Raw genomic sequence first — 14,066 nt, forward strand, 5'->3', positions numbered from 1 at the left:
AGAGCCTTGGTGCACAGATTGCTAGGGTCGGAAAATAGGGGACAACTTTCTACTTAAGTTAAGTCAAGTTTCCTATATACATACATAAGTGTACTATTATATTATAAGGGCATTCCGTTTAATACGTTTAATTTATTAAATATAAAAACGAGTTGGTTTTTGTAAAAGTTCCGCTCTGACAGGTTACAAATCTGATGTTTTCCGCCAGCACCAGATACCACGTGGACTCGTATGTGCTCGAGTCCGGTGCAAAATGAAAACATTTTAACTAATGGCAAACAATTACTTAAACAACGAGCCGAACGAGGCGGGCGGGGGGTGAAACCGAAGGTAATTAAAACCCAACACCACACGCATCCTCATCCACGTACATCCCACTTTCAGTGGAGGGGTTTTGGGTGTTGAGGCGAAAAGTCGCCGGCTCAAAAATCGTTTGTTGTCCTATGAGGGCGGCGGGTTCGTTTGTTTCTCTGTCTGCTCTCGGCCAGGTAATGAGCGTCTCTTTCGTTTTTAATGAGTCCTGGCACACACCCACACACACCCACACACATACACACACATGGAGATAGTGGGCCACCCACTCAGGTGTAATAAAAAAACTTATCGCCGCTGGCTTTTGGGGGCTTTGGGTCGCAGCGTTTGGCAAACACAATGAAATGATTTTGTACCTCGTTAATTGCTGTATCGTACGTCGCCATCGTCTTGGCTCTCAAATTAAGCCCGAAAGGTGGGTGACACAATTAAGTTGGCCCTTTTTTCAACGAGCTGCCAAATGACTTGTCAAAAGTGGGCGTGGCTGGGTGTGTGATTGCGTGTGTCCTCTGCCATAGGCTCAGTGCTCCATTTTCGGAATCAGGTCACAGATAAAGCTGCTTTAAAGCCGTTTTAAAAACAGTGAAAGTGCTCTGGCCTAAAATCAATATCGATACGTTATTGTAAGCTGCTTGACTAAGAATACAGTATTCAACGTTTGTTCTTTTACCCAAGCTGAGTTCCTCGACTATCAAAAGGACTCTAAATAGCTATGTGGATTGAGATAGTTTCTGTGGGATTATAATGTAGTGTGATTTGGCGCAGCCAACTGTTGCATTGACTGTTGGAAATCCGACAAGTGGTTAAGCCATTATGAAATGTTTCTGTTACACAGTTCTGGCACGCAGCCAATGAAAGTTTTATTTCGAGTTTTAATTATATTTTTAACCCGTGTTATTGTCACGGACGAGCCATTGATTATTGGCGCTCGTTTAATTAAAAACGTGACAATTTTACCTGTGGCCAGTGCGGCGCATATTTCATACGCCATGTGTGACCTCTGACCCACTCGCAGACTGGCCAGGCGCGTCTACTTTCATTTGAAAATATATGAATTGTTGTTTACACTAATAACAAACAGTTCACGATCCGCCGTCGAATGTCGTTACATTTCACTTTCGCCAGCCACAAATTTAATTAAGTGTATGAATATGACGACGGTGGTGGACGCGGCCACCGGGGATTGTTTTTTAATCAATGAAGCGTCAAATTGAACTGATTAATTTCGCCTGTTTGTCAAATGAAAAATTTTTCCAATATTTTGCTTGCGGGTATAGGCATAACGGCTTTAAAATAAACTAAAAATTCACGTCGCAGCAACTGTTATTAAATACTTAAAATTTCTTAACAAAAATGCTTTACTGTTGCGCATTTAAGTGGATGAAAGTGTAACTGAAAGTTATTTAATCCGACAACTCCAACTGTGATCTGTGGTGGTTTTACCTAATTAAAACGACGAGGCTGCCAGACAGAATTGAAAACTCATTGACAATCTTTCCACCCCAATCTTGGTCTGCTCATTGACGTCGTCAATTTCTTGGCAGCTCACGCACACCACACAACCGCAAACAAATCAGATAAGTAACTACCCCGAACAAAAACAGAACCTGTTAAGAGGAAAGTAAATTGCGACGACCCCTGCAAACGAACTTAGTTGGCCAATTTACCTAAGTGGCTTGGCCAGGTTTCGTCACTGAAATATTTTCGTTAATTCAGCAGGACTATCATTCCAGAGCTGGAATGTGGATCATGTATAAGCATTTATATTTAAATCCAAATTCTTAAGTGGAAAGGATTAGCTGGTAGCCAAAATTCATTCATATTCCAGTACTTTTACTGCTTAAAGTGGAAAAGATGTGACTTGCTAGTTGGAGCTATGTATAAGCAACAAACTTGCAGTCTGGTTGACATTTTTCGCCTTCGATGTCAACAACAGCAGCGTAGGAAGTTCTGAACTACAATTATATCTGACCATGGCGAGGTGATTGGCTGGCAGTCATATCATATTTAATTAAGAAACTTTCAAACAATCGCTGCTGCGGCATTTCCCTCGACTTATCAGCGGTAGTTAAGCCAAAAAATCATATTCCACTCGCCGGATTTTGAGTGTCTCACAGAGACTCGGTTGACATAGTTTTTGCGGGCATGTCGGGTTAGAAGGCAGACATCGAGCAGACACAGTCAGCCGCAGCACACACCCACCCACACCCACCCACACACACACTCACACACGCAAGCCGAAGGACGAAGGATAAAGGACGATGGAAGTGGAAGATGGTGTGAGGAAGACGGCGAGACAGCAGTTGCAGTTACAGTTGCCCCTAAGCCGTAATTGGTTGCGTCACTGCATAAGTCACGAGCTCGCTTCCAGTCCTTCGAGTCCTTGTCGTTTCCATAGCGACACCAATACACTAGCAGTCGCAATCACAACACACACACACACACACACAAAGACACTCACCTGCACTGCATGCGGCAGTCGGAAAGTATGCTGTATTTAAATAAGATAAATGCAAGTGCCCACTAATTGAATTGCTGACAAGATTTCCCAAGCACCGACCGACAGCCCGGCAAACCCGTCCAGATGGTTGTCGTCTCCTGGAATTTCGGTAATTAATAATTTCAAGTAAGCGGAAATGTGAAACAAGCATGACTACCGTATCAGGATCAGCAGGAGCAGCTGGATTCGTAGCAGGAGCAAGTTTGCTCAACGGACTCCATCCGATTGTTGTCGAGCGAAATTGAGTCCCAGACTCAATGTGTGTCGGTGGCTTAAAGTTTATAGTGGTTGCAAGTTTGTTCAGCCATCAGCAGTTCATGAGCGGAAAAGTAGTGTGTGTGACAAGTGTAGTTTGAGCAATGAATTTGAGGCAGATGGTAGAAAAGTAAGAGTTTGCACAAGAAAACTGAGGCTATTTTGTGAAAGTTTAACATCCAAATTTAACACCGCAACCACATTGGGAATATGAAACGATCTTGCACAGTATAATACTTTATGTTAGTGTTAACAGGACAACATATATATTTTGTGATGATGTCTATATGATGTTTATATGATCTGACTACAAGTTGAACAAAAAAGCGTATTGATCTATATTCATAGCAGCTTAGCATTGACCCTTAGCTGGCTTGCTCACTCGCTTTAAGAATATTTAATATTTTTAATTTCTAATACAAACAACCCCAAACAGACAGTCAAATGATAAACCACGTGGGAGCCCCATGCCAGACGATTGTGGGATGGGTTAAAAGCCCCAATCCCACTGGCGAACACTTTTCACTGCATTCCCTCTTCTCGAGGTTTGTTTGTGGGCCTCGTTCCGTAGGATGGTGAAAAAAAAGAGGGAAAATAAGCTGAAATAAAACTGATTTCATTACCTTGATTAGTTGGTCTCTTCAAGTCTTTCCCTGCTGTTTGTCCGTTTGTTTGCCCGACTCTTTCTGCACACACATTTCAAAATCCCACGATTCGCTTATGATGGCAACCGGCGGAAAAACGAGGATGAGGCTGGGAATGCAGAAGGCCAGGACGAGATGGTTGGGATGGCTTGGCACTCGCCATTTTTTGGGTTCAATGCAAACATTAACCTCATTAGCATGCCGCTCTGAATGGATACGATTACTCGGCGGATGCTACCTGCCTGCAGTTCAGTTTTATTTACCCTTTGCCCTTTTTATTTTTAATGGATTAATTTTAATAGCTTAAACCGATTTGCTTGTTTCCAATTGCGATGTAAGTGCTATTCGACGGAATCTTTTTGATCAACTAATTAAATAAGAGATTTAAATAAACAAAGGTTAATAAAAAGGATTTATATTGTATAAAGATAATTATATATTACTTAGTATACAAAACCACGGGCATCTGATAACGTAGGTGCATTATTACTATTTGACTTAAGATAGATCTATCCTTCAACATCGTTCCAGCACTTGGTACTCTCTTAAAATGTCAAGTTTCACTTGACTATTCACTATTCCGCAATTTAAGCAGCGGCACTTGGCTTATCCTCACCTTGTTGGTCCTGCCACGCCGCACTTTTCCAGCATCGAAGTTGCAAAAGGGCGGAGAAAGCAGCTTAATTAAGCATAATATGGTTCTCAGCTCGCCTGCAGGACTCCGGAGAAGTTGTGCAGCTTTTTATCCTTTTTATGCTTTTCATGCTGCTGTCTAAGTAGCTGTTGGTAATTTTTCTAAGCCACACTCACAGACCGACACTTTTTTGCCGGGTGCCGTGAAGCTTGCACAATTTTAATTGCATTTCCGCTATTTTTGATGCCCCTTGAATTTATAATTCCATCGGACTGGCTCTGCTTGTTGTGTCTTGCTGCTTCTCCCTTTCCACTGGACACGTCCTGAGAAAAATAATTCAATTAATTACAAAGCGGACAGGTGCAAGGCAGCTTACTCTTAATATTAATCATACGCACTGTAAACATCGAAAAAAGGCTATAGCAACCGCAATGGCAATAACAAAAAAATAGAAGGCAAAAAAACGAGGCCCTCTGACTCGCATTTGTATCTAATAAACATGTTTATTTCATTAGAGCTACACATGCGGCTACTTCATCCGGCCCCTCCCACTGTCCCGCCCCCAGGGATATCATTTGGCCCATGCCCAAGGATTCCGACATGAAAAATGCGTTCGCGAAAAGTTGCCACGAGTCCGCTCACTTTATGATTGGGGATTTTTCGTGGCGCCACTAATGTGCCATAGCCGCCGTACGTTTTCCTTTTTTTTTTTCTCTCGCTTTTTTACCCACCAACCTGCTACTTCTGCAGCATTTTCTTGCCACCGTTGGCTTTTCCCACAGAGGCTCTGCTGTCGACATCATTACAAATAAATTGAGCGTGAAAGATACATTTCGCCAGCATTGACATGCAGCAATGATAGGCACATTTCCCTCCACTCTCGAGGGAATCCTCACGGAGAGGCCGTGAGCTTCTGACTGGGCTTATTTTACTTTAAAACAACCTGAGCAGTTCTGGCAAGTAGTTGCCTTAGTGTGAAAGCCATGCAAATTTATAAAAAATAGGTGGAACGCTTCAAGCGACTGTTTCGACTGTCAGATACCAATTGCTAACCTACTCTATATATTGAAATAAATTCTATTATAACGAAAGCACATAAGTTACTTTTAAAGTTATACATAGGTATTATTAATGGTTTCCTGATAATTGATAGTTGTGCTATTATACATATTAATAAATAAACAAAATCTTTCTCCTCGATCGTTAGTTTCATCTAAGCTATCAACATTTTCTGCAGTGTCTTAAGCCAGATGAAAGGTCAAAAGGTACAAGCCGAGTTGATTGCGATGGCAATCAGAATTTAAGCCTGTTAGTCAAAGCCATAATAAGCTTTCATGTTATGATTAGCTTTAAAGGATTTCAAATGTCGTAAAATGATTTAATTATATAGTGTGCCCAAAAGGAAAACGAAAACCTCAATATAAATTCTAATTTTACAAATTTCCAACGCACAAGATGCACAGTGTGTATGTATTTATTGAATATATACATATATGTGTATGTATGTATTTGCTCCATGTGCGACAATTTCAAAATGCGAATACAAAAGTCAATTTATTGAAGGCCGAAAGCGAGAGGGAAAAGTGAGTGAGATGGCTGCAAGAAATGTAAGCATCTAAACATAACCATGAAAGATATTTGATATAATAACATACGTGACCGCATTTACAATTTTCAAATCAAATCCCAGCACCCGAAGGATAAAAGGGGGCGTGTCGGGGCATCCTGCCATTGTCTGTCTATTGCCATGCATGTAAAATGAATCCGATGTTGAAAGCCATGAGGAATCTGGCATGGTGGGGCAGTTAAGTGTGCTTGCCATGCTGTGAAATTTGTTAACATTTATGCATTATCATTTCGACTTACGACATTTAATGAAAGCCAAGATATGCATTAACTTACAGGGGGAATGAAAGCAGAATGTATCAAGGCTATCATTGCTAAATGAGGCACCGAGGAAAGGACCAATATGCAATGACTAAATCAATCAATTTTTATAGCATTTTTAGGTACTATGCTTAATATGTATATTTAAACATTTTAAATAATATTTAAATCTGTGTTAAGCTAGTTAAAATATGGTTGAATTACACGAAAAATAGTAGATATTGTAACAAAAGTTGAGCTTTGCTTTGATTTGCACCAGTAAGATCAGTCCCAAATGATAATATTGGTTACCATCCATCTGCGCATAAATAAATGGAGGGAAAACAATAGTTTCATTTAGTTACTCACATTTATTTTCCCCACCAGCGCCTGTGAATATCAGTGGCCACTCCCAATCCATAATCTGCACACCAGAATGAGAAATTAGTTGGCTCAGTGTCGGCCCATTGCCATAAGCCCAATTAAGTTTGTGGTTTCCGCAATGTCATAATTTTGAATTTACCCGTTCGACTTTTTCGACAGCTGCCACACGGAGAGGTATGCCCAATGTGGTATGGGGTACGGGCCTTCTCGCAAAGGATTCTACGCGGAACGCTTTGGCGGAGGAGGCTTTGGAGGCTGCCAACGCGGCGTATAATTAACAATAATGAAGTCGTAAAACCGCAATGCAATCAGCGATGCGCAAAACACACACAACCACACACACACACCAGCACAACCAAAACCGATCCCGAACAAACAGTCAAAAGGCCGAAATGCACACAATGCACACGCTGCCGCGGGGCATTGGAACTCAGTTCAGTTCAGTTCAGGTATGTGTCAGGTATGTTTCTGGCCAACACACACCCATCACAAGCCACCCAGCCACCCAACCACCCACTTCGAAGTCAGGGTCACGCGGGCATTATACAATATTTATAAACCATTTGCACGCATAATTAGCCTGTCATTACATTTTGAGATTTTCGCCGTTCGGCGCATCGCCTGTTTGTTTTCGAATGTGTCACTCGGGTCAATTGAGCATATGCGTTTGTGTGTCCTTTTGTCCTTGCGCTTAAATTGGCAACAGTGCGTCTCGCCCGCTGAAAATGCTCAACTTTTGGCTAAGTGATCAATTACCATGTGTAGTGCCCCTGACAACGTGATGACTTTCGATGTACATATGTTAAAACCATCTCTTTTCAGCTAAGGATCTTAAGTATGCAAATTTCTAGATTAATATTAGTGTTCAATATGAACATCTATGAAGTTAAGCTTAAAGAAACTCCTTTCAAACTAAGATGTTGGATGCAGTGTGCATGATATGGCGATCGCTTAACTCTTTACGGAGCCTTAAAATGGCATCCTGCTCAACACGACGGCCAAGTGGGCCAAGTAAACAGAACTGATGGAAGCCTTTATATTACATACACTCACTCCGCTGGAAAGTAAAACGAGTATCATTACAAAGTAATTATACCCTTCGCAAAATGAGACCCACGACGGGTTGATGGCCAAAATTCATGGACGCACGAGGGGTCAGTGGGCGATGGATGGTGCATGGTGGGTGGTGGGGCGTCGAAATGTCATGTCATGTTGCGACAGGCGTCGGAGCGTTATGCACTGCGGCTGCGAAGGTCCGTGTACATGTGTTCGGCCATAAAGTAATCAGCGGAAATGTCAATGGGCCGCCGCCATTTACTGATGTGTCGGCAACTGAGGTTTACACCGTCAGCCGCGACGTCATCGCCAAGGCACGCGTACTATATCCTGTATCCAGCTACTTGTTGTTGTCCCTTGTTGTTGTCCCTTGTTGTTGTTCGTTGTTGTTGCAGTGGCCGGCATTGTAATTACATTTTTCCGCTGCATATGAAAGCGCAATTGGCCAGGCTGCAGGTTTAATTGCTCGACGGTGGGCAGCGACAAACTTTTCACGGCTCGAATTGACGAGCGCTTTTGTGCGAGTCGCCCAGCAGTGTATGGAAAACAACTCAAAAACTTCAGTAACACTTTCGAGCCTTGACTATCGGGTTGAAAAATCGAAAAGCTAAAAAAATTATTTTGTTCAGCAGTGTGTTTACTGATCTCTCTCGTTCAACAGGCACGTACACACACACACCTTTCTCGACAGACAGCTTCAGCAAATGGCATTCTGTGGCCACGTTAGCTCCTCTGGACAAATAGTCCTGCGGGATGAGATCTTCACCAGCAGGACTCGCGTCGTTTCGTCATCCAGAGGCTCACCAAACTCTATGTCTTCGCCCAGTTCGCTTGCCCAGGACACCACCACACGCACGTACTTCTTCAAGGACGCCGCTGAAAATCCTTCGCCCCAATCCACGGGTTACTGGTCACCCGAAGGACTCAAGCGATCGGAGAACCAGAGCAGCTTGGTGCCCTCGCTGTGCCTCAACTCTCCGGACAGCTCCCTCAACTATCTCAGACACGTAAAGGGAATTAAGGTATGAGTCTTTCATTATACATTACATTGTAAGTTGATAATTTCCCACATTTCTCAGGTGGACCGCCAGCCGGAGGCCGCCTACGAGAACTGGTACTCGGCCAAGCAGCAGCAGCTCCTAGACAAGCAGCGGCGGATCAAGGAGGAGCTGAACTTTAAGCAGCAGCAGAGGGAGGAGCGCAAGCAGCTGGCCAGGATGTGCTACGACCAGTGGCTGAAGGACAAGAGCCGCCAGGCGGCAAACTTGCAGCTGGAGAACCACATCCAAGAGGCGACCATGAAGGCCAGCCTCGCTCTGCGCAAGAGTCCCCTGGTGTCTCTGCGCAAGAATCCACTGGTGCCCGCACCCAGCTCACTGGGTTGCGGGCGTAGCTCCTCGACGGCATCCAGATCCATTCGCAAGGTGTCCAAGGACGAGATACGCAGGGTCGTGGAGGACTGGTGGCTAAAGAAGCAGCGTCAGCAGCAGGCGCAGCGCGAGGAGAGGCGACGCGCCATGTTGTCCAAGGCCTTCGAGGAGGAACAGCGCCGGCAACTCGCCCAGGCTGCCTGGTCGAAGTGGATGAGCAACGTGGACGCCAAGCCGAAGCCAGTGCCCCTCAATCAGGGCTTGGACTCACTGCGAGGCACCATCTCCCAGCTCTACGTGAATCCTAATTCATGGGTGGCTCCAGCTAAACAGCCGCAGATGTAGTCCTCATTATTCAGATGTCCAATTATCCGGAAAATATTTAGATATAAAACAGTGATGTTGAGCTTGTCGAAAAATATACACCGACAGGGTTTCAAAACTACAATATTACTTGTTAGAGTTTCAGCAGCATTTCAGATGATTAGTATATTATTTATATCAGATAAGAGGTCATGCCTCAAGATTAGCCCACATTTGGTATGGTATCTGTTTTCAAAATATATATTTGGCACGGTACTAAATGGTTTGTCGATACAATCTTTGCCTCCCCGCCCAAGTAGAATGGTCAAACACTGTTTTCAAGCAATTCAAAAGTCAATTCGTACAATTGCACCAATACACAGTTTAACCAATTTTGTAAACCAATACGAAAAGCAGGACAAGGGCAGCAGCGCAGGGGCACTTACCATTGCAAATAACAATTTGCAAGAAAAACACAAAGGAAAGGAGGTAAGCAAAAATCGAATTCAGGACTGCAGAGGACAGGACACTCAATAAGATTTCAATTGTTGTTGGACAAGATACATTTTCGGGCAGGATGCGAGCTGGAGGAGCTGACGAAGGATGCCGAGGAAATGGTGTAAAAGCACTGCCCATTTTCATTAGATTTCCAGTTGTGGCTGATCCAGTGCGTCTGAAAAGTTACAAAATTATATTGTTCCAAAATAAAATAAAGCATGTTTTAGGTAGCATCAAGTGGAAAACAGGGACTCGGTCAACTCGGGAGCAGGAGTGGGAAACCGAAATGCAAACAAACAAAGCCAAAGGCCTAAAGTTCATTTGCACAGTTTCCCAGCACCAGCACCAGCACTCGGCTGCCTCCAAGCTCCCCCTGCAGCAAAGTCAAAGGCCAGCCGGTCCAGTCGGTCCAACTGGCCGGGCAAACAAAAAGACCGAAAAGACGTTGGAAATCCTTTTGATGAGGTCAACGTTGGTTTGGTTTCCAGTTCACACACACATGACTCCGCACACACACAGGCAGCGAAAGTGCACTGTGATTGAAGTAATGACACCAGTATGTTAAAGTCTGCGTCGACCCACCGTGGGACATATGTTTCGATTTCAATCAGCTCGAAGTTGAAGCTAATTAATATATTGCATTGGAGTTAAGAGTGAATATGTCCTCAAAGCACACTTAAAGTTTAATTTTATATAAAATAAAAGTTGTTTTTTTACTCATCTGAAGTAAGTTATACTAGAATTTGTAAAAGTCACCTGGCAAGTTATTTTTCTTAAGAGGTTTCCTTTCAAATTTCGAAATATAAATTCTTTACTCATTAGGATAATTCGTATCTCCTTAAAAAACGTGATGCTTAATTTTTAAAAGACAATATGGACTTCATTACCATATTCACCTGGTGCGCTTCGTCACTATGTGAACTGCCTTCCAAAGATCTAAAAATCCCTTAAAATGAAATCCTGAAGCTCTCAACATAATTTAACAAGTTTCTTTTTTATTGTCACATACCTTGTATATTTTAGGTATATTTCCCGCAATTTAAATCTATTAACTCTGATTTTTTGACAGTGTGCCTTTGGCCAGGTCGATGCCTACTCATGCATGTTCGGTTGTTTGTCCGAGATACTGGGAAATGATGGGGAAACGGTGTTGGTTGGCGAGGGGGAAGAGGGGTGGGGGTGGACCGAATATCGAGCATTGGCAGGATTAAATTTGGAAGGTATTGAAGCATGTTATTCGTCATCAATGTTGTTTGCACTAACTAGTTTGTGCTGCTTGTGCTGCTTTTGTTGTTAAGCCCGTTGTTTTTGTTGCTGTTTGCTTTCATCATCCCCATGATGACCATGTTGTTAGTGGCCTTGTTGCTATTGCATGCAACTTGGTCGCCGAGTCAAGTCGTTTCCAGGTTGCTTGCATTGTTTACGCACTTTCGCTTTGATATTATTGTAGTGTGCATTTCGGCTTGATACCCATCTGGCCAGGGTAATGGTCAGATTGAGCAACCGCCCTCCGGACCACAGGAAAACCTGCCACTCAGAGAAAATCTAGACAGTGTGAGTGTGTGAGTGTTGTTTTGAAATCGACAACTTTTAAGTGACAGCTTATAAAGATCTTTTCATGCATTCGGAAATGTAAGACGAGCGTAAATGTAGCTGTTTGAAACTTGGCTTATTAATCAAGATATATTATATTTTGGGTATTTGGATGAGATGACAACATTGATCAGAAAATAACAAGTAGTGTGGTATTTATATTTCAAATCGCCCTAGGCATAGTACGCAGTTACATTGGATGTTCTTCTACTGCCTACCTATCCTACACTCGGTTGTTCCGAGACCCATGTCGAACATCACTCATAATCCCATCCTCCATTCGAGACAATCCTCTCAAGCCGCCCACGTTATTGATCGCACGACATCAGTTTGATAAATCTCTGGTCCATTGTGTGAGCATAAAACTCGGCATCGACGGATCCGCTGACCTCCTCCAGCTTTCCTTTACTTTGCACCTGCCTTTGTCGGGCATTCAATGGTGGGACGGACTGTACTCCCCTTCTTCCATGGCATTATTTATGGGCACAGCGAGCAGTCCAGCTTGGCGCAGTTGTTAGGTTGGTGGGGGCTTCATTGTTTTTACCACTAAACACCTGGCAATATATCTTTTTGGTGCCACTGAAACGCGAGTTAATCTATGGACTGGCCCTTTTTATTCCGCTTTATCTTGCTGAAAGGCCATGAAAGATTGAGCTTTTCTTATGCAAAATGGAGCGAAGGGAAAAAATGGTCGCGCTGTTCAATGGCCTTTCCAACGACCTTTCTTAAATCAATAGTTCCTAAAGTTCTTACATTCTTGTAATCCAATAATGTAGCGACCATATCTAGTAATTGCCCCTTTGAATTAAAGAAAAAACCTAGAGCTAAAGTCTAAGGATAATATACGCCCAGGTTGCGCAGTTCCATTGGCACGCAGGAAATTTAAATCAACAATTAATTAAGGAGCAAATTGAAATTCATGACTGTCGCTAATCAGGCCCGCATTTACATGAAACCAATAGCTGCAGAACGGTGGAAAAAAACTATTAAAGGGCAAAGGCGAAAAAAAAACCGGCAAAATTATGTCAGCAATTAGGCAAACTATGACACTCGAAAGAGGAACTGACACTCTGCGAGGGAGTAGGGCGGAAAATCGAGGAGCGAAGTGGATTTGAAGGCAGACGGTAGATGGCGAACGTGGACATCATTAAAAACTCATTTACATGCAGGCTGGGCTCTGTCGCAGGACATTTGGCCGGGACGGGAAAGGACGAATCCGGCTAACTCGGTGACTCGCTGACACGCTGACTGGGCCCAGGACGAGGACGAGGCTGACTGGGCTGACTGGGCTGACTGACTGGGGCAGTTTGTTAATTTTAGATTTGAGACACGTCTCCAACTCAATTTTATCGCATGTTACGCCTTGCTGCCTTTCGCTGTACGCCCAATGTCAACGGACTGCGGACAACGGAGCGACAATTTTCCAGCGATTTCCCCTTCCCGCGTCGTGAATTTTGATTCCAAGTGTCGCTATTTTCATCCAAAGACTGGCCCAATTAGGGGGCAAGGTATAATTTATGCGCCTCAAGAACCTCCCTACAAATTGGCCATTGTTGCCACTGCCATTGATAGCACCACATTCCATTGCAGCTAGCCAAGTGGTATGCCTCACACGGCATAGCTCAGCGCAATACAAAGTTGAACAATGGCATCATACGCAAAGTTTTAATATGATTTTTGCATAATATTTTCTCAGCCGAGCAAAGTTTGTGGAGGACTAGGCCGGCCACCTAGCCACCTGACTGACCGCACGCATGGGAATTTCGACAGGTGCTGCGCAGCAAACTCATAAAGCTAATTAAGAAATGTGCCAAAGTTGCTCTGCAAAGTTGTGTGCGGCTTACTTTGGGCCAGCTCTCTCTCTGGAAATTAGGTAAATTTATTAAAAGCCGACAAACAAAGTTTGAGTGCACGGCCAAGTGGTACGTTTTAATTCAATCAAGTATTTTGACTTGCAAATAGTCGTTCTTCTGCGCAAATTACGACCATTGGAGTTACAAATGTCTATATATTTCTCATTGGGAAAAGCAGCCTATTAGAGTCATATCTGGAACATAAGTTGCTGGGTGTATAAACGTAACTACCCTCTGAAAAGAGTGCGCACATCCAGAAGTCTAATAGTTCCAAGTACAAGATGTTGAGTGAGTTGTAAAGTCTACAACAAAGCCCGAGATGGCATAAACACTTCGCAAGCAACAATTTTGCATATTTACTTATGCAGTATGACTATCTAGCCCAGCCCAACTAAGCTGAACTTCTTTTCGAGCTTTTATTTAATCAGGCATAGTTCAAAAGTTGTGAGCAAAAACTTTTGGCTCTGCAATTGTTTTCCTCAAATGCCTTTGACATTTTGCTCGGCTCTGTCCTTTCGGCATCTACGACATGAGATGCGAATATTTGTCGCAATCAAATAAAAACTTTGCAGGATTATAAAAATGTAAAGAAACGGCAGTATTCCCAGAGGAAATTGTAGGCAAATGGTACGAGAAGCGCAATAAGCCTGCCTACATAGCTGCCAAGCCACTTTGGGTTTGAAAAATCTAATAACTGGTAAATCACCTTGCAAAATGTTCATTTCACAGCGCTATAAACACGCATCGAGCCTCGTCCTTGGGTCCTTGGGTTCTTGGGCGGACTACCGACCCCTTGTC

General features: G+C 43.3%; 1 protein-coding gene across 1 annotated transcript; it reads left to right on the forward strand.

The window, feature by feature from the left end:
* The first annotated feature begins 8,207 nt into the window (after positions 1-8,207).
* LOC6528131 (coiled-coil domain-containing protein 34) lies at positions 8,208-9,469 on the forward strand. Its single transcript, XM_002089162.3, has 2 exons — positions 8,208-8,673; positions 8,731-9,469. The coding sequence occupies exons 1-2, from the start codon at positions 8,356-8,358 to the stop codon at positions 9,364-9,366; spliced, it is 954 nt and encodes a 317-aa protein (XP_002089198.1). The 5' UTR covers positions 8,208-8,355; the 3' UTR covers positions 9,367-9,469.
* Positions 9,470-14,066: the final 4,597 nt, after the last annotated feature.

This window comes from Drosophila yakuba, chromosome 2L, assembly GCF_016746365.2.
Source record: "Drosophila yakuba strain Tai18E2 chromosome 2L, Prin_Dyak_Tai18E2_2.1, whole genome shotgun sequence".
Classification (NCBI taxonomy): Eukaryota; Metazoa; Arthropoda; class Insecta; order Diptera; family Drosophilidae; genus Drosophila; species Drosophila yakuba.